The 21,083-nt window shown below is 39.0% G+C and overlaps 1 protein-coding gene across 1 annotated transcript in view; it reads left to right on the forward strand.

Annotated features, from left to right (window-relative positions):
• CFAP47 (cilia and flagella associated protein 47) overlaps positions 1-21,083 on the forward strand; it is a 358,571-nt gene that overhangs the window by 276,067 nt on the left and 61,421 nt on the right. The window contains exon 57 of the mRNA XM_075491883.1: positions 10,567-10,662. Coding sequence (XP_075347998.1) covers positions 10,567-10,662 — 96 coding nt within the window. The remainder of the gene's footprint in view (positions 1-10,566; positions 10,663-21,083) is intronic.

Below are 21,083 nucleotides of genomic sequence, written 5' to 3' on the forward strand. Positions count from 1 at the left end.
GTTATACAGCTGCACTGTACCAGAGCAGATCTTGAACATAGGCAGCTACAGCCTTGTGTGTGGAGAAGAGGTTACAGAGAATCTCAGAGAAGGATGGTTATTGGCTGGACAGATAAATTAGCACACGTCGCTGAACTCAGGGCCCTGACCACTAATACTTTTAGTCCAAATTATCCAATTAATACTAATTGCTGCTAACTGATATACACAAATCTTCTCATATCTACCTTGTATTTATTCACAGTAAATTATCAGAGAGACTCATCAACATCCTACATTCTTCACTGGGAAGGAAATGTTGATAAAATGCCAGTTTCTTCCTTCTCAGTCTTGGATCCGCTTGGTGTGATTTTTATATGTTTCCAAAAGGGTCTGTTGCTACACTTGCTTTCTTATTGGTCCCCAGGGTTAGTTCCACAATGACACCTTCGTTTTGTTAGGTCTCTACCATATATTGTATGATTTCTTTAGGGTAATACCACAAAATTATACATCACTAAGCTGAAGCTGAAAAACAAATAAGGCAACAGTTGGCACTTCGGCTATGTGCTGTTACAGCTAGAACAGCTCAAGTCCAAACAAGGTGTGACAAGTCCCTGATGCTTTGCACTGTTGACTTAATATAAAGACCCATGGCCTGTTCTAGCAGTGGCAATAACGTATTCCCTGTACTACACCTAGATGAGGTGGAAGGAAGAAAAGGTAACAAAAGGCCAAAAGGTAAAAGTACCATGAGGATACTTAGCAAAAAAAATTAGGAAGGCCAAAGCCCATCAGATGTGAAGACTAACAGGGAAAGTATAGGCTCACAAGAAGGGGTTCTAAAGGTACACTAGTTGCATAAGGAAGCTTAGGGAAAATGCAGATAGGTCCATTGATGGATGGGGGCGAATCAACTAGTTACAGAGAATGCAGAAAAGCCTGAAGTGCTCAATGTTTTCTTTTTTGCCTTAGTCTTTGCAAGCAAAACTTGCTCCCAAAGCAGCATGTACTGACTTGGTTTGAAAGGGAGATGGGCAGCTCACAGGGGACCAACAGGCTGTGGACTTCTTAGAGCAGCTGGATGCATTCAGATCCACAAGTCCAGATGAAATTCAGAGCGTGATAAAAGAGTTGGCCAATGTGATTGTTAGCCTGTGGTTCTCTATGAAAATTCATGCTGATCAGGAGATGTTTCTGTTGACTGGGAAAAGGCTATCTTATTTTCTTCTTTTAAAAATGATAGAAGGAAGACTGGAAGAGTGGTGGGTTGATCAGCCTCACCTCAGCCCCTGGTAGGGTCATTGGACACATTCTTTTGTGGTCTGTGTGCCCATGAATTGCACATCCTCTTGCACTCCATTTCCAAGCATATGAAGGTCAAGAAGGTAATCAGGAGTAGTCAAATAGATTTGTTAAGTGCAAGTCATGATTGACTAACATGATTGACTAACGGACGACACCCCAGCTGAAGTGCCTCTACACCAATGCACGCAGCATGGGCAACAAGCAGGAGGAGTTGGAAGCCATTGTACGTCAGGAAAACTATGATATGGTGGCCATCACAGAAACATGGTGGGATGACTCGCACAACTGGAGTGCAGCGATGGATGGCTATAAACTCTTCAGGAGGGATAGGCGAGGCAGGAGAGGTGGTGGGGTAGCCCTATACGTCAGGGAGAGTCTGGATAGTTTAGAGCTCAATGATGGTGATGATAGGGTGGAGTGTCTGTGGGTCAGAATCAGGGGGAAGGCCAACAAGGCAGATATTGTGGTGGGAGTCTGTTACAGACCCCCCAGCCAGGATGAGGAGACAGATGAACTATTCTATAAGCAGCTGGGAGAAGCCTCACGATCGCTAGCCCTTGTTCTTGTGGGGGACTTCAACCTGCCGGATGTCTGCTGGAAATACAATACAGCAGAGAGGAAACAGTCCAGGAGGTTCCTGGAGCGTGTGGCAGATAACTTCCTGACGCAGCTGGTGAGTGAGCCAACGAGGGAAGGTGCCCCGCTGGACCTCTTGTTCACCAACAGAGAAGGACTGGTGAGTGATGTGATGGTTGGAGGCTGTCTTGGGCAGAGCGATCATGAAATGATAGAGTTTTTGATACATGGAGAAGCGGCGAGGGGGGTCGGCAAAACTGCCACCTTAGACTTCCGGAGGGCGGACTTCAGCCTGTTTAGGAGACTGGTCGACAGAGTCCCCTGGGAGGCAGCTCTTATGGGCAAAGGGGTCCAGGAAGGCTGGACATTCTTTAAGGAGGAAGTCCTAAAGGCACAAGAGCGGGCTGTCCCCAGGTGCCGAAAGACGAGCCGGCGGGGAAGAAGACCGGCCTGGCTGACTAGAGAGCTCTGGCTCGAACTGAGGAGAAAGAGGAGAGTCTATGACCTCTGGAAGAAGGGGCGGGCAACTCAGGAGGACTACAGGGGTGTAGCGAGGCTGTGCAGGGAGAAAACTAGAAGGGCCAAAGCTGAGCTAGAGCTCAGTCTGGCTGCTGCTATAAAAGACAACAAAAAACACTTCTTCAAATACATTAGCAGCAAAAGGAGAGCTAAGGAGAATCTCCAGCCCCTAGTAGATGTGGGAGGAAACACAGTGACCAAGGATGAGGAAAAGGCTGAGGTACTTAATGCCTTCTTTGCCTCAGTCTTTATTAGCAGGGCCGAATGTTCTATGGGTACCCAGCCCCTGGAGTTGGAAGATAGGGATGGGGACCAGACTGGAGCCCCCATTATCCAGGGGGAAATGGTGAGTGACCTGCTGCACCACTTAGACACTCACAAGTCTATGGGGCCTGATGAGATCCACCCGAGAGTGTTGAAGGAGCTGGCAGATGTGCTCACCAAGCCCCTTTCCATCATTTACCAGCAGTCCTGGCTAACTGGGGAAGTCCCTGCTGACTGGAGATTAGCGAATGTGACACCCATCTTCAAGAAGGGCCGGAAGGAGGACCCGGGGAACTACAGGCCTGTCAGCCTGACCTCGGTGCCGGGGAAGCTGATGGAGCAGATCATCCTGAGTGCTATCACACGGCATGTAGAGAATAACCAGGGGATCAGGCCCAGCCAGCATGGGTTCAGGAAAGGCAGGTCCTGCTTGACCAACCTGATCTCCTTCTATGATAAGGTGACCCGCCTAGTGGATGAGGGGAAGTCTGTGGATGTTGTCTATCTAGACTTCAGTAAAGCCTTTGACACGGTTTCCCACGGCATTCTCCTGGAGAAACTGGCTGCTCATGGCTTGGACGGGTGTACTCTTCGCTGGGTAAAGAACTGGCTGGACGGCCGGGCCCAGAGAGTGGTGGTGAATGGAGTTTACTCCGGTTGGCGGCCGGTCACAAGCGGTGTTCCCCAGGGCTCGGTGTTGGGGCCAGTTCTGTTTAACATCTTTATCAATGATCTGGACGAAGGGATCGAGTGCACTCTCAGTAAGTTTGCAGACGACACCAAGTTGTGTGGGAGTGTTGATCTGCTGGAGGGTAGGCAGGCTCTGCAGAGGGACCTGGACAGGCTGGATCGATGGGCTGGGGTGAATTGTATGAGGTTTAACAAGGCCAAGTGCAAGGTCCTGCACTTGGGCCACAGCAACCCCATGCAACGCTACAGGCTTGGGGAAGAGTGGCTGGAAAGCTGCCTGGCAGAGAAGGACCTGGGGGTGTTGGTTGACAGCCGCCTGAATATGAGCCAGCAGTGTGCCCAGGCGGCCAAGAAGGCCAATGGCATCCTGGCCTGTATCAAAAATAGCGTGGCCAGCAGGACTAGGGAAGTGATTGTGCCCCTGTACTCGGCACTGGTGAGGCCGCACCTCGAATACTGTGTTCAGTTTTGGGCCCCCCACTACAAGAGGGATATTGAGGTACTGGAGCGCGTACAGAGAAGGGCAACGAAGCTGGTGAAGGGTCTGGAGCAGAAGTCTTATGAGGAGCGGCTGAGGGAGCTGGGACTGTTTAGCCTGGAGAAAAGGAGGCTGAGGGGAGACCTCATCGCCCTCTATAACTACCTGAAAGGAGGTTGTAGAGAGGTGGGGGTCGGTCTCTTCTCCCAGGTAACAAGTGATAGGACAAGAGGAAATGGCCTCAAGTTGCGCCAGGGGAGGTTTAGACTGGATATTAGGAAATTTTTCTTCACCGAGAGGGTTATCAAGCATTGGAACAGACTGCCCAGGGAAGTGGTTGAGTCGCCATCCCTGGAGGTATTTAAAGGACGTTTGGATGAGGTACTTAGAGACATGGTGTAGTGATGGTTTTTGGCAGTGTTAGGTTTATGGTTGGACTCGATGATCTTAAAGGTCTTTTCCAACCTATATGATTCTGTGATTCTGTGATTCTGTGATTGCCTTCTATATGGAAATGAGTGATTATGCAAATGAGGGAGGAGCAGTGGATGTAATACACCATGTAAGACTTTTGTCACTGTTTCCTGTAGCACTCCTGTTTGGAAGCTAAGGAATTCTAGGCTTGATGAACAGACTGCTGAGCGGGTTGAAAACTTGGCTGAACTGTTGGTCTCAAATGATAGTGATCAACATCTTGACAGTCAGCTGCTGGCTGGTAATGAGAGTAGTACCGCAGGGGTCAGCACTGGGGCCCTTATTATTCAAGACCTTTATTAACAACATGGATGATGACAGAGAATGCAATGTAAATTAGGGGAAGCAGCTGACATGATGAATGGTAGAGCTTCACTCCAGGGGTACCTTGATAAATTTTTGGTATACCTCTTTTTTGAATTTCTCTTGTTCATCAACTCATCATCCCTGGAGCAGCTAAAGATAGAGTAAACTTTTACATTGTTAATAATGCAATTTGCCTTCTAAAATGTTAAACCTTTGTATTTTCCCCTCTCATTCCATCTACCCTTGGTGCTTATCTTAGCTCAGACACTTACAGAAGCACTGTGAATTCCTAGCTGTGCAACCCACCCTATTTGACTAGGAAGTAACTGATGTATAATCTCTTGAAGTGTAGGTGTGTATTACATGTGTGGTGTGAAGGTTCCCATTGCACCTCATGGAGTGCAGCATGGTTTATTCTAGTGTAAAATGCAAGCTGGTATTCTGATTTGTACAACAACAAGTGCAATTATGAGAAGCAAACTGCCTGGCTTGTTGAGCATAAATCTAGTGCCGGATAGCACAGTTTAGTACTCTAGTACTACTAAGTATTATTTTTTAAAAAGCTAATCTAATATGCTTCAAAATAATGGAAAAGAAAAATCAAACTTATCCACAGTGAAATTTCATCAGAAATTATTTATAGAGTTTAAATATTGGTACTAAAACCTAGTGAATTGTGATGTTCTGAGAAACATTAGCAGAACCTGCATTGTTTAAGTATTTTAATGAAAATATAGTCATCTTTTGAACTATAGAGCATTCACTTGTCCCAGGGAGATTTTCAGTAATAGAGACAGTGCAGAGGCAACTGGCTTAGACAGTGAAAGACTGATGTTGGTTTTTATGCATCAGAATTTTTCAGTCTTCATTTTTCTTTACACATCAGTAGCCCTGACATGATGATGATCTAATGTTTCTGTGATCTGTGGAATTATGAAAAGTTTTCTTTGAAAAAATAAATTTTGTACTGTGATCTTTATGGAAGTAAAACCATAAAAAACCATTAATATGTAATGTTAATTTTCTAATTCAGTTGCTGCTGGTGACCTGTAAATAATGTTTGCTTGTTTTTAATCACAATAAGATAGTTGAGTTATGCATTCAAGCTGTCTTTTGACATGGTTGTGCATGCTATGATTTGCTCTCTGTAGCAATATTTACTGTAATTCCTATTTCCTTCTTTCCAGAGGAAGAGAAATCAGTCTTATAAGCAAAGTCAAGTCAAATACAAGTTCAGCTTAGTATTTCTGGCCCTTATGTATCCTGGGAAATAATTTCCATAATGCCTATATATTTAGTTGAACTTTCATGTTCTCAAGACATAGTTTACCTGGAAAGGAAGCAAATAGTATTTTAATATACTAACTGTCCTGGTTTCAGCTGGGATAGAGTTAATTTTCTTCCTAGTAGCTAATATAGTGCTGTGTTTTGGATTTAGCATGAGAATAATGTTGACATCACACTGATGTTTTAGTTGTTGCTAAGCAGTGCTTGCACTGGTCAAGGACTTTTCAGCTCCCCATGGTCTGCCAGGGGCACAAGAAGCTGGGAGGGGGCACAGCCAGGACAGTGACCCCAACTGCCCAAAGGGCTATTCCATACCATATGGTGTCATGCTCAGTATAGAAACTGGGGGCGTTGGCTGGGGGGCAGCGATCGCTGCTCAGGGATGGGCTGGGCATCAGTCAGCAGGTGGTGAGCAATTGCAATGTGCATCACTTGTTTTGTACATTCTTTTATAATAATTATTATTATTTTCTGTTACTCTGCTGTCCTATTAAACTGTCTTTATCTCAACCCATGGGTTTTACTTTTCTTTTCCGATTCTCTCCCCCATCCCACCGAGGCGGGGAGGATGAGCGAGTGGCTGTGTGGTGCTTAGTTGCTGACTGGGATTAAACCACAACATTAACTTTGATATTGTAGATACCATAGCAATTTGTTAGCCCAGCGTACATTAAAAGATAATTAACTTGGGTTTTTTTCAACATTAAGAATGAATTTGCCATCCCACAAGGCTAATCAGTCTGGTGAGAAAGTTATCCTGTATGAATACATTACTGCTAGTACACTTCCTTTCCTACCAAGAACTGTACTTTAGTAGTCCTGAGCTTGCTCTTCCACAAATTTCCTTTTTTTTTTTTTTCCTGTTTGTTTTGCTTGTGTCAGTTTGAGATGTCCAAAACTGAACATTATTTCAAGACCATTTACAGTCCTAAGTTATGGGGAAGACCAGATCTCTTTCTTACCCATTTTGTGATGGTCTACACTTTATTTTAACGTGTTTTGACATGAAGAGCCTATTTTTGTCCTAGGATCTCTTGTAGCAGTGCAAGAACACACTTGGGAAAGTACAAGCTAATTAGGAATGGCAGTAATATTACTTCAAACATAACAATAGTAACCTTCCATCTGAATTAGTTAAACACAAACATTTTAGTCTGAAATAGAGAGTAGTCTTAATTTATTCCTTAAAGAGTGACACTCTAGTCATTCTTAAGACCTGTTTTGTCCTGAAAAAAATGTTAATCCAAAGAGTAGAAATGACCCTGTCAGCAGGTAACTCAAATCCACGGAAGTTTTTGAATCCATCTCTGAGAACAGCACTTAAAACTGTAGGTTTAGTTATACAAAACCCAAGCTACTACCATTTTGATACCTCTTAGCCGATATTTTAGCATTAAAGCAAGTTACTGGAATGCCTGCCTCTATTTAACCTTGCGCTGGACTCATCACACTCATTGCTGGTGTTCTTGGAGGCCAGAGAGAGGGCAGAATCGGGAGACCGACAGAAAGTAGCAAGGCAGAAGGCAGAATAAAATGTTTGATTGATCTTGATCTTTACAAATTGTGTTTCAGACCATGTGCCACTTCTTAAGAGAATTAAAAGTGGCAACAATGAAAACAGGGCATCTCAAAGTGTACAAGCAATAAACATCAACATTTATAGATTTACTTCATGCTTTAAAGAAGATTACAGAAGTTACCTGTATCTTGTTTTCAAGCAACATTCCATAGGCAGTTTCTGCCCTAAATAGTTGTGCAATTATGTTTAGAATTGCATAGTTCAGGAATTAAAATAGAAATTAATTGGGAATTGTCATATCTGGACCATTTCTGAAGCTGTTGTTTGCATTTCTGAAGCTTTGTCAAACCCAAGAGCGTTATTCCTCAGAAATGTTTCTTTCTGTGAATTTTGACTGATAATTGTAGCACAAACAGTCCTTTATTTTGGATAATTATAGAGCAAGTAAAACTACCCACCATCTGATAATTTGTGATAAAGGGATGAAATCTTGGACCTCCTAAAACTTGGTGTTTTCTTACTGAATTTAATAGCAATAAGTTTTCTTCCCAGGATTTAGATACACATCTGTGGCTTAAATCTGCAGGTCTTATTCACATAAGCATTCATAGCTACATTAAGAATATTAATGGGAGTAATGTTTATTTGACAGCAGGTAATTTTCCCCTATATGAGCCAATGATCAGAGCTACAGAGTATGCAAACTCATTACAGATGGTTTAGCGACCATTTGTACTAGTTCAGCTGTTTCAAGTTGAACGTTACTGCTCTTCTGTAAATACCAGTATATAATATTTCTACTAAGACTTTATGGAAGCAACTAAACTGATATAAATAATTGATACTACTGAAATCTCCAGTGTGAACCAGACCCCACAGAGTTCACCTGTATAAGAATTGTCCTTAAGTATTACTGCTTTGTTAATACCTATAATGCTTTATTTTGGTTGACGTGGATAATTTAATTTCATGTTTTCAATGGGCCAAATGTATTTCAAAGTTTCAGGAAAAAAGTGCAACTGTTTTTTAGAGGATATTCACTTCAAAGTTTGAAGGGCCATGATCAAATAAAAGATTAAAGCTACAGTGGTAATTAGGAATTGGGTAAGGGAGATAATTGGTTCCTCTCTGGAATCCAGTGTTATCTGCGTTATCAAAGTGGATATCTGTGGCAGTGTATAAGATTGCTTTTGGTAAAGGTGTGTGCACAGTCATATTAAAATAGCTGTCTCATATTGTTGATTATTAAAACTTACCTTATTTCCAAGATAAGGTTGCATGCACAATAGCTTGGCCATATCTTTTTCTATACAAAGATTTCCAAACTAGGATTGCCACTTTTTAAATGTGCATTGCAAAATGTTTTCAAACTGCTTTCTCTGACTTATTATGTAACTGAAGTAAATACTCAAAGGCAAGTCTGCTACTAACGGTTATTTGTCTTTCAGGCAAAATACATCAGACATAAGTATTATTGCATATATTTAAGTCAGCGTTAGAATGAAGTACTACAAATGTGAAGAAATCTATTATTTTCAAATCAGTTTTGAATGTGGATAATCAGTTTAGAATAAAAGTGCTAACATCACTTTGTGCTGATTTTGGTATAATTCAAACCATGATGTTAGCTACCAATTAAAAAAATAATGTGCAATTTATAAATGCACTTCTGAACTGATAAATGCATTTTTGAAACATCATGAAGCATAACCTAGTGCTTTTAATTTTATACAGTGAAAATATTTTTCAGAGGAAAAAAAAAGATTTCCAGAGATGAGTTAGCTAGTTCTGCAAAAATTACTTTTTACCTGAATATGTAGACGGATATAAGGAAAAAATAAATGACAGATATTTTAAACTTTGGAAAACTCTTCTAGTAGGGGAAGTTTACCGTACTCAGCTTGTTTGCATCACGGACAAAAAAAATAGAAAAGAATTCCTTCAGAATAATTAGCATTATAGAGAAAGCTTTCACAATAGCCTCGTTTCTGCCATTGAAGTATTTCAGGTCAAGAAGGATGGCAATATAGTTGCTTTACTGATATATTAAAATGGATGTATAGGCTTTTCTTATGCACCCATCTTTTAATATTTGGAAAGGGCCCTTCAATTCTTTAAGTATTTCCCAATAGGTTGCAAGTTTCATTTTAAACCTCTAAGCTGGTTTCCAAAAGCTGAAACTTTGTTCTTGAGGTGAAATAATTTTGAGGCTGTTTCTCTTCTCACAAGAAGCAAGAAGTTTGATATTTCCAGGAGAGCTTTTCTTTGCCTTCCTGAACATCTTTGCTCATTGTTCTGTTCCTTAAAGCTACTTTAACTTTGTTCCGTATCTCCAGATGACAGTCTTCCCCTGGCTGTTTGATGCATTCCTGTGTATTGTATCTTTCTGTCAGCAGTTCATCATTCAGTGCTACTACCCTTTAATATTGGGGTAGACATATTATTCAGATATAGTCTATCTATTGGGCTCAGATTCTTGGAGTTAACTGCTAGATATATTTCCTACAAGGCATTTCCTGCAAGTGTCAATTCTTTTAGGAAGACATCTTTGGCTGCTTGAACAGCTCCAAAATCCATTTATAAAATTGGGTTTCAAACCAGTTTTTCCTATCTCATTTTTCATTTATCCACAACATTGACAGTAATCAGTGAAAACAATCAGAATAACGTCTAAATCCTCTGTCTCTATGAAGTAATCTGTTAGTTGATCCGGTAACTTGTCGTCTAGAAAGCAATTCTTGGCTGCTACTGTTGCAGTACTGCTGGTCCTGAACCCCTTTCTCTCAAGCTTTCTCTTACATGTTTCATATCACCATGGGCTTTCTTGGCCGTTTGATTTTTTTAATGTAGAAAAGTTTCTTTTGTAATCTCTAGATGTTATTTAACTTAAAACATTTTAAACTTTGCGTTTTCTTGATGGTGTGTTATTTTATTTTAATTCTATTTAAGAAGATCTCCATATTATATCTATACGTCATTACAGTGAGGAAAATACTGAGACAACCTGTAAGCAAAGGGAGAAATAAAGGCCCATGCGCTCCCATTTGAGAATGTATTTTTTAAAACCTCTGTCTATGAAGCTGTTTTATTAGGGAAATTGTTCAATCAATTTTGACTTCTAAATGAGTTTCCCTGAATGATTTTTTGAAATTTTTTTTCTTTTTAGATCAGGAGCAGTCCAGTTGTCATCTCAATGCATCTATCCTATCCAAGTCCACCAATAAGGAATCTGTTTTCCATCTTCTGCTTAAACAACCACGAGGTATGTAATTCCTTGAGTTCTACTTTGAAATTTTTACAAGGTGTGATCTTTTATGGTCCCTGAAATCTAGAGTGTGTATAAAATTCAATGTTTTGATGAGTGAAACTCATCAGTTGATGTGTTGAATCTGGCTCCTTGTGGAAACAAGAATTAGACCCACGTCAATGAAGTTTGTTTGTTTTACTTAAAATAAGTAAGTAATAATCAGAGGTGCATCCAGTAAAGTTCTTCTGAAGTGTATATTCATTTTTTGACAGTTATTTTTTCCTAACCCTTGCAATGATTTTCTTGGACTTTTGAAATATGATTTCTTTTATAAATAATGTCTTACCATCAAAGCACAAATGTCATGTGTGATGTCAAATGTCAAAGTGATGATTATGTGTAAATGAAACGAGGGATGCAATCTGACCTCATAAGAGGTGCTACAAGTATGATATAAAAAGGGTGAATGAGCCCATGTAGTAACGCAGTCTTGATGTATTCCTAGGAAAGGCTTTGAATTAAGAGATTAAATCCAAATAAATATAGTTGTATTTTAGGACTGTCAAGATGAGCAACACCACTATAAAAATGTTTATGAAATACTAGGTAGAAAAGCATCAATGGTTAAAATTCTTAATTAAATTTAAATGGAAAGCTTCTTAAAAGTTCTTTTTAATGAGAAATTGTACTTTTTGTAATAAATGCAAATAAATACACTTGAAAAGTAATCTTTTAAATATATTTAAACTATTATCAATACTTATTTTATCAATTTATCCTGCAACAAATCACAGTTTCCTAAAACCTGAAGCACCAGAAAGGAAAAACGTGTAATTGCTAAGAAATTTATTTTTAAAATAAAATTTTCCTATTTTGAAGGATCAGTTAAGGAGAAAAGGAAGGGGTAAGAAATTCCAAAAATAAATGAGTTAATCATTTATAACTGCTTTTACTTTTTACTGAATTAACAGAAAACAAAATAGAAATAGACTTCACAATTATTTGGTTCTAGATATGCCTGTCTTTCTCTTCAGACTTGCCAGTCCTTTCAACTGGTTTTTTTTTTTCCAAGATAGTTCTTCTGTTGCAAATAACTATTTTCTGTATTTTCCTATGTTGTTCCTGATAATTTCAAATGTGACAATAAAATCTAGACAGTATAAACCTGAACTATCTGGAAAGAATTAAACTATTTAGTTTTATTTTTTGAATTAAATTTTAGATGACACTGCTGGTGACATCTGATCTGAGATAGGATAGGAAAGGAGTGAATTGCCTTTACTGTTGTAATTTTACCAAAATTTATTTATGACTTGTATATGATAGCAATTGATTTATTCGATTTATCTAGTGTTATGGTAAAGCTTGGATTACCACAGAAGTAGCATATTTTAATCATTACAAGTTATTTATTACTGAAGTATAGGAGATAGGTAGATTTCTGCATTTACACAGAATATTTAAATATTTTTCCTAATAATTATTTCTATGGATTACTTCTCTGATATGCTTTCTAATTTCAAAAGACACGGATAAATTATTCATATCTTAAATTATTTACCAAAGAAAATAATTTTCCTTGCTAGTATCCCACACAAATGTATGTGTGAGCGTCCTTTTCATGTTAATACAGATATCAGAATAAGCCATACCATTTCCCCTGAAGAAATGGTATCTATCTCAAATTAAAGACCTGAGTTAGAAAAATGAAATGAGGGTGACTTGTTTTGAATTTCATTCAAAAATGCACCATATACTGTGATTTTCCTGAAGATGTGCTTGCCACGCCGTTATTTTGTGAAGGATGTTGCAGACCTTGCTGTTCCCAGCAAGGAAATGTTTTTGTTTTCTCTCCTTGAAGCTTACTATGCCTCAACAATATTTCTGGGTGATTTAGATAAAGAAGGATTTAGAAGAAAAAGAAGATGTAAGAATTGATCTGGACATCGTATCATTTTCTAGATATACATTTTACACAGTTGTATATATAGGCATATATAAAAGTTGAATCTGTTGTCTTGAGATTATATTTATTTTTTTGCAGAAGCAGTGAGGAACTGTCCAAAACAATCTAATTCATGTACATAGTAAAACTGACAGAGCAATCACTTGACAGAAATATTAGAGCAGCAAAGCAATCTTTATAAATTGTACTTTCCACTACTTATTCTTTTATATCTTAAATATTTTCAGGATGTAAATCTTTTGCTCTGGGGATTCTGCAGCCTAATCTGCCTTGTTGGGAGGCCGTAAGACTGGTGAATGCATGCTTATTTTGCACGTGGTCTCACTCACAAGTCAGGGACAGTGGAATCATGTTAAGAATAATTTTTATGGAAAGACTTTGTACTTCTTTTTCCTACACTTAACAGTAGATGAAGTGTGGATTAGATGGAGGTGTTACTGCTTTACCAGTGTTCCCTATAACAAAGAAAGAATACTTTGAAAACATGTTGGAACCAAATATTATTCTTAGTAGACTTGCTGGAATATGATTGCTAGATTATTTTATGAGCAACATTTATGCTTGTGGAAAAACTGTTGCTGCTAATTAATTACTTGTTTTTTTCTCACTGACTGTAAAAACTGAAGGGAGAAATTCAGAAATAGTGTGATAGACTGAGAATCTTGGAATCATTTTTTCACCATACTTTTACAAAAAGCCAAAATACTAGCCATGCTGTGAAATTGTTACTCATGGTAGACTATCCTTTTTTCCTGCCTTGGCTTCACAGTAGCAACGTAAGTCTTTTGGACTGCTTGGTACTGTTTCCCAGTAACACAGGCTGCATTCCTTCACCCGGTCCTAATACTGAAGCTGCAATCTCATTTTGCATTCAACTTCCAGTCATTGCATTTTATGGCTTAGCTGATGTTCCAGGTGGTCAATAAGCCTGTCTGTTGCGAATGACTTGGTGTAGTATCAAACAAGAACAGTAAACGGGGCAGTTAGCTGAACCTAATTTTTTAGATCTCTCTCTCCACATTTCAGCACAAGTTTTATATTTAGAAACTTCCGTATTTTAAAGCTGTCATGTCACCTGTTCCGTGTTCATCTCTTTTCCCTTCTTACTGAGATCTCTATGTTTATCTATTTAATTTTGCCTTCTAACTTTGCTTTAGTGTAAAATACATGTATTTTACACTAAAGCACTTAGGAAGGAAAGATAAAATATACTTGATAAATGTATACACTTTTAGGGAGACATTTTCCAAAAAGCTGCCTGCAGTGTTAAACAACTTTGATGGCAATCAAATTTGAGATATTAAAATTCTGTGTATGCACTTTGGAAGCATGTTGCTATTATGATTTCATATTTTATTCAACAATATTTGAGAAAGCATTTTAGTGTACTTTTTATGTCATATACAGTCCACTATGATTATGGATAATTTGGCTTTTAAACTAATTTCACCTAAGAAATGGCATAAAGTTTGTTCAGGTCCTCAGGCCATTTCCCTAAAATGTTACATTTCAAGACTTCATTCTTTAATTCTACACTTATTTGCATCTGCTTTTTTCTTTCATTAATTCAGCATGCACAATCTGTTTTTTCTTGTGATTGCTTTCAAGGACTGAAAAACAATGAGACTAACATACTTGATTTTCCTGGTTGTCTTAGTTCCTAGGAAGACTCTGTCTCTGTCTCTTTTATAATGCTTTCATTATCACAAAATGACTTGCAGAGCTAGAAAAAAAGAGCTGTGAGAAATTGTTCTCCATTCTAGTAGACTATTTTGAAAAGCTGGAAATGTTAAGCTCTCTTTCCTCTTCCATGTTTTAACTGCATTCTGTGACCATGGTTTGGTCACTCACAATAAGCAGAAATAATTTTACACTTTATAACTTACATCAGAGATTGTGTCCAGAAGTAGTCAATATTCATATAATGGATTCTGTAGGAAAGGGACATTCAAGCAATAAAAAGACTGAACAACCAGGTACATATGCAATACTATCCTATTTTTACCTTCATAAACAGTTATTAATAATGAAATTAACTGGAAAAGAAGGACACACACATACTGCATACCATGCAGACCTCACTGCATACCAAAATGAAATAAGATAGGATAATTAGGAGATTCACTTAAAAAAAAGTGTTTTCCTTGTTTTCAGGGTTTTAGATTCAACATTTCCTTCTTTTTGGTACACATTTTCACAGGGAAACTGAAGGAATTAGAGTTCCATTGAAATGCTGGAGGATTCAGGTGCCAGATTTCCTTTGAACTTCCTTAGTCTAAGTATTTTCGTCTTTTATCTATTCAAGTCTTCCTTCTTTGTGATGAACTTTTTCTACTTTTCTTTAGTTTTGATTTTCTTTCATTAATGTTATTGCCTTCCCTGAATTTTCACCTTTTGAAACTACCAAGTTTCACTTTTCTGAGCAAAACTGTTCAACAGATGTACTATTCACATGAGCAGTTCATAAGCTGTGGTACATTAATTACTTGTGCTACATAAGATTCATTTGGGAAGTATACAGCCTAGTATCAAGTCAAAAGCTGCCTCTGTCAGTGAGAGTAACCTCTAATGCCCATGGTGCAGATGATAGCATATGGAAAAACAAAGTTCATGATTCCTGATTTAGATTTTCTTGAACATCTTCTAGATAGTGTCAATAATTTCCAGTCTGGATTTCTTTGTGAGGAAGATTTTAAACTTGAATGTAAGAGATGACTTATTGTGCAGTGGCCACAATAAATAATACTGAATTTGAGCACCTAGTTTAGGAAAACAATTTGAAAATTTTGTAAAACTAGGTAGAACAGTTTGAATTGAACCTGGGCTGCTCTAAAACTTAGGGTTGATGTTGGTTTGAGTTTTCTCTTCCCCTGCTGGCCCTTTTCCTGAGCAAATAGCTCTACAACATGCTGTGTCATGGGTACGTTAACTGTTTCAAGACTGGGTACCATTTATGCAGAAGGCTTTGCAGGTAGGTGTCAGACATCTGTCTGACTTTTCATGTCTAGGACCATGGGACTGGTAGTTTGGTTTCATCATAGATGGAGAAGGAATGAGGTCAGAAAGCAATGAAGGCAAGGAGCAGGCACGCAGTCTTCTGAAGTCGACCATCAGTGGCTCCCACTGGTACTGTTCTTCCAGCTGTGGAAGCTCACAGGACTGCAGCTCACCTTTTCTTTCTAGTCTGCTGTCTCTCTTTTTTTGGGAAAGGACACAGTTTGTTAGATCAGGGTTTGCCTTTTAGTGTCCCCATTTTTTACCCTGCTTTTTCTGTTCCTGCTCCTGAGATGCTGTTAGGGCTGGCTTCCTGGGAGGGGTCCAGGATTAACTCCTGGATCAATTCAGTGCACAAAGGTAGGTTTAGCTCCAGTTCTGCTATGTTACTATGAATATAGAAGAGTGGCTGACTGATTGCACGCTGCATCTAGATGGAGAGTTACTGGCTGTTGGATACCTAGTAGAAAAAGTTATGGGCCACATGTCCTCAGCACCAGTCTGTCAGAGAAAGGTTTACTGACAGGCCCTAGCCCATTGTAGATTGGTGGATTGTCCCTGACTGATGGAGGTCCCATAGAGTTGGTGGTCTGTCAACCAGGAGCTTCATGAGAATATTGTGATACCATCTTCACTGGAATTGTCTTTTGAGTGAGAGACCTACCTGTCCTCCACCTTGGGGTTATGAGATTCCTTCCTCACTGGATCACTTTTGGGGTGGACATCTTTTTGCTGTGCACAAATAGACTTTGCAAGAAGGATTTATGCAATTTTAGAAAGCACAGCTTTGTTTTATTGGCTAATACATGCAGTAGATAACTAGGACTAACATGCTGCTAGGCTAGGTATTAATATGGTCAGCATTCTCAGTGAGACATGGGATGTATCTTTGCTGCCCAGGTTGTCATCAGTCATTTTGGCACGGGTCAGCCTCCACTGCTTCTTGGAATGGGTTGATTCATGATGTTGCTGAGTTGCAACCTTCTGATTCTTTGCTTTCTTTCCATAGAGTTTTTATATCTTTCCATTTCAGTAGTTTCTTAGTGAGTCCTTGAGCTGCTATTACCATTCTGTCTGTGTTGTTACCTTTCTTATCTTGCAAGGCCTAGGTATTTTCTCACACCTTACCAATTTTCTCAGTAAAATAAATCCAAAGTTGTGGTTCTGTGCTTCACCTAATTAGGCTTTGCAGCATAGGCAGGTGAACTGCTACTCTGAAGATTACATATGCTTTTGAAGAAATTATTGTTTATGCTTACCACAAAATAGCAGCCTTCTTGAACACGGTGTATACAAGACAGAATGACTTTCTTTCTTGGCCATCTTTGGCCTATCTGTACGCCTGTTGTCTTGTTTAAACCTTCAGCTAGCGTTTTTCCTTGTTCTGTTATCTCTGAAGTGCCATCATGGCACTTGGAAGCTTGTACAGATGCAGATTTACTTTGTGAAATTTCCAGCAGAAGGGGGATTGGACCCCTTCTCCCCAGCAGATGGGACCCCTTCCTACTCCATGTACATGGCAGTTTCCTGATTGCTGAATCACCCTGGCTTACCTCTCTCAGCCAGGTGAAACCATTATGAAAGAGCGGTGTTCTCATGTTATAGCTGACAGAGAAGCATGCTTTTTTAAGGTGAGTGTCAGTACTGGGACATGACATGGTGACATGAGTGATGCAGTCTAAGCCATATTTTTCTCCAGAAAGATACGCTGGCAAAGTCAATGCATTCCAGCTGGTGGCATTCTTGAGTGCAGGTTGTCTCTACTGTCAGCATGGGAAACCTTGGAGAGCTCTCTAAAGCCATGGCACATCTAAGACTCCTCACGTGGAGGAAATCAGTAATCAGTAGTGACATTTTTCTGTCATGTTTTAAGGCACTCCTGCAAACTCACTGTGTGAATGAATAATTGGGGAATCTGTGCTCAAAAATATTCTTACAGGAAAGCCTAGTTACAGGCAGTGGGAATTATAGTGTTAATGAGTGATATGCTTTTCAGCACTGAAACAAGTGTGCTTGGTATATTGGTACATCAAAACACGTAATATTCTAATACAATGAACAATAAAATGTAAAGATTTTTCTTTGTACTTTTCTGGAATGTCTTCAGGCCATATTTTATATATATTTATAGGGCCTGTTATATGCAGTCTTTTAACCTTTGAGTTTTCCTTTCTTTAAAAATTATATGGTGTGGACATATCTTTATGTGTTTTTGCAAATCCAGGCAACTGTTTTAGAGAAATAACTTAATGAAGTGAAAGGCAGCAGAAAGGCTCTGTTACTGTTCTTTTAAAAACACTCCCTTGAATTGAAAGAGTAGAACGATACATTCCCTTGACTATATAAGGAAATGATTTATCTACTTCAGCATGCTCTCCTGATGTTGCAAAAGGAGAGAGAGGAAAAAAGATATCCAGGATGCAAATAGAAGAAGAGAAGACATCAGAAACCCATCTTTTGCATAGTCTCATGCAAATCCACATAAGACTTCCCATGTGGATTTATCATGGAAAACAGATTTTCAAGCTATAATTGCCTCACAGATTTAAGCTAGGCCATGCAGTAGGTTTCATCAGAATCTCATGATTTGTTAGTGAACACCGAGAGTATAGCACTTCAGAGCATTTAAACTATGCAAATCAGCCTCAGGGGAGGCTGTTATTTCACATTATCTTAGCCTATTTCTCTATTTAAAAATATCTGCTGTATTTTAGAACTTGATAAGACATTATCTCCTTCAATTTCAATACAGATAGAAAATGAAAAGATGATTAATTCTGATTTAGAATAGCATATTGCTGCTAATCTATTTGATAACAGCTGTGGATGGACAAGATGGAGCCAGAATGTGTCCTTGAATAAGACAGAACTACTTACTTCCTCCCTTCCCCTTTTTCTCATTCTTGCTTCTGGTCTTCACCTGTTTAGGTAATAAACCCAATGAAAACTCCAGAGACACAGATTTGTTTCATCCTATAAATTAATGAGTAAGTCTATGTCTAGCTCTAAATTGGCTATAAAAAAATATCTGTCCAAAAAGGACTGTCATTGTTTAGCTTCAGTCAGCAGCTAAGCACCACAGAGCCGCTCACTCACGCTCCCCCTGTGGTGGGATGGGGGAGAGAATCAGAAAAGCAAAAGTAAGAAAACTTGTGGGTTGAGATAAGAACAGTTTAATAATTATGGGGGGGGAGGGGAGGGGGATTGTAATGAAAAGGAAAATAACAAGAGAAAGAGAGAGGAACAAAACCCAGGAGAAAAAAAATTGTTGCAATTGCTCACCACCTGCTGACCAATGCCCAGCCTGTCCCCGAGAAGCAATCGCTGCTCCCTGGCCAACGCCCCAAATTTCTATACCGAGCATGACGCCATATGGTGTGGGATAGCCCTTTGGGCAGTTGGGGTCAGCTGTCCCGGCTGTGCCCCCTCCCAGCTTCTTGTGCCCCTGGCAGAGCATGGGGAGCTGAAAAGTCCTTGACCAGTGCAAGCACTGCTTAGCAACAGCCAAAACATCAGTGTGTTGCCAACATTATTCTCATGCTAAATCAAAAACACAGCACTATACCAGCTATTAGGAAGAAAACTAACTCTATCCCAGCTGAAACCAGGACAGTCTAGCTCTACATTGGCTATAAAAAAATATCTGCACTAATCTTTTTTTTCCAGCTGCACATGCACAGTGGGGAAATTGCCAGCAGTATCAAACAGTTCTTTGTTGAGGAGCAGAACTAAAGGAGCTTGATTTTCTAGACTTCTGGCTTATATCAATTTTTCCTGTCCTCCTCTGCTCTTGGAATAATCACAGCATGCGTCTGTGTCCCATGAATTAATCAGTGCAAGACCCTTCCACGTCCATGCTCCACCCCAAATATCTGCTAAAGACTAAGTTTCCCCCCTTCCCTAAACTAGCTTGTAATTTCCTGATTGAGAACTACAGCTGTTGAGTCTGCTGTAGCATTTCTTCATTGAAATTTCTAAGTTGACTTTCCTTGTCTATCCGGCTGCTGAGTTTCACAAAGCATTGAAGGAGTCTTGGAGATCTAACTTCACTGAACGTGGACAGAAGACTAAAAAAGAAACAAACACCCCCCCCCCGGTATTGATATTAATAGTGAAATGTATGCAAAGATGGAACAATTACATAGATCTTTTTTGCTAAAGAAGAGGCTGAAAACAATTACAGAGTTCTTGAAAACATTACCTTAACATATTGTATTTTTAAATTAGGACGTATGTGTAGGAAAGACATTGAACTTTTTGTGTAAGAACTTTTGGAGATGGAAGATCATGATAAAATTTGATGTTTTTCACAAGGTGGTCTGAGGGGTTGAGGGGGAGAAAAGCTAGTTGGTTTGAACTTTAATTTTTTTGTTGTTGTTTTAATTACTATATTCTGTCCAGGAGAGAAGAGACAATTTAAACTTATCTTATTAAGTAACTGTCTGGGGCACAGATTTTATTTTAAAGCATACATGCTAGAAGGCAGTATTGAAACTGAGCCTTCAACCTTGAAGTTTTATGCCTGAGGAGTGCTTGATAAATACAGTGTTGAATTAATGTTCATTTTTTTCCTACACTGAGTTTTTCTAGAGCTTTTTTGTAAAATGTTTTCATTGATTTTTTTTTCCCTTTTTTTCTTTTGGTCAATAAAGAATGGGTCACAAATATAAGACAAAAGCTAAGGGAAAGTCAAATTCCATATATAGTATGCATTCAGTAACTAAACAACAATTTTTACCCACAGCAGTAACACAATTCTTCTCAACATAGTGGCTCACTCTTTAAAGTCAGTGAACCCTTAAGACTTTTCTTAATCAGAATTAGATTTAACTGGCCTGCAGGAGCATTGTGTACTTCAGCTCCATTTAAAAAGTTTTATTTCCCAAGTGTTAAGCCTTTTATATATCTATTTCAGTATGATGATCCCTGCTCTGACCTTTTTTTTCTCATCTGAAGTAACATCAAATGTTCTTAGAAGTCTAGGCTCCAGTGCCAGTGTGAGGAGTTACTGGGCACAGGTATTTAGGAAATAACTGTAAGATTTTTTTGGAAACCCTTGGTACTCTGTGTGACTGCTATATTGAGGGACTGTGAACAGCAGGGATGTGCCTGGAGTCTCTTTTGGAGTTTCGTGTAATGTAGCCCAGACCCTGGTATGTTACACAGGAGCATCTCTTGTTTTATCTTGTATTTGTGTAAAACCCAATCACACAAGTCAAACTTATACAGACAAATAATTCCATAATTATCCTGCCAAACAATTAACCTTGCTTCTACACATTTTCCATAGCTCTATGAATTCTTTTGTCTACCCGTAATTCTATTTGACAACCCTTCGATAGATACATATTTCTGTTGCTTTCCAAAAATGTTCTTACACTGCACCCTCAGTTGGAATTGCATGAAATCTCAATCTGAATTGCATTCAGCAAGGAATAGAAAGGAAGGTTGGTTATTTTTTCTTTTTTAGTTTAGT

Source organism: Mycteria americana, chromosome 1 (genome assembly GCF_035582795.1).
Source record: "Mycteria americana isolate JAX WOST 10 ecotype Jacksonville Zoo and Gardens chromosome 1, USCA_MyAme_1.0, whole genome shotgun sequence".
NCBI lineage: Eukaryota > Metazoa > Chordata > Aves > Ciconiiformes > Ciconiidae > Mycteria > Mycteria americana.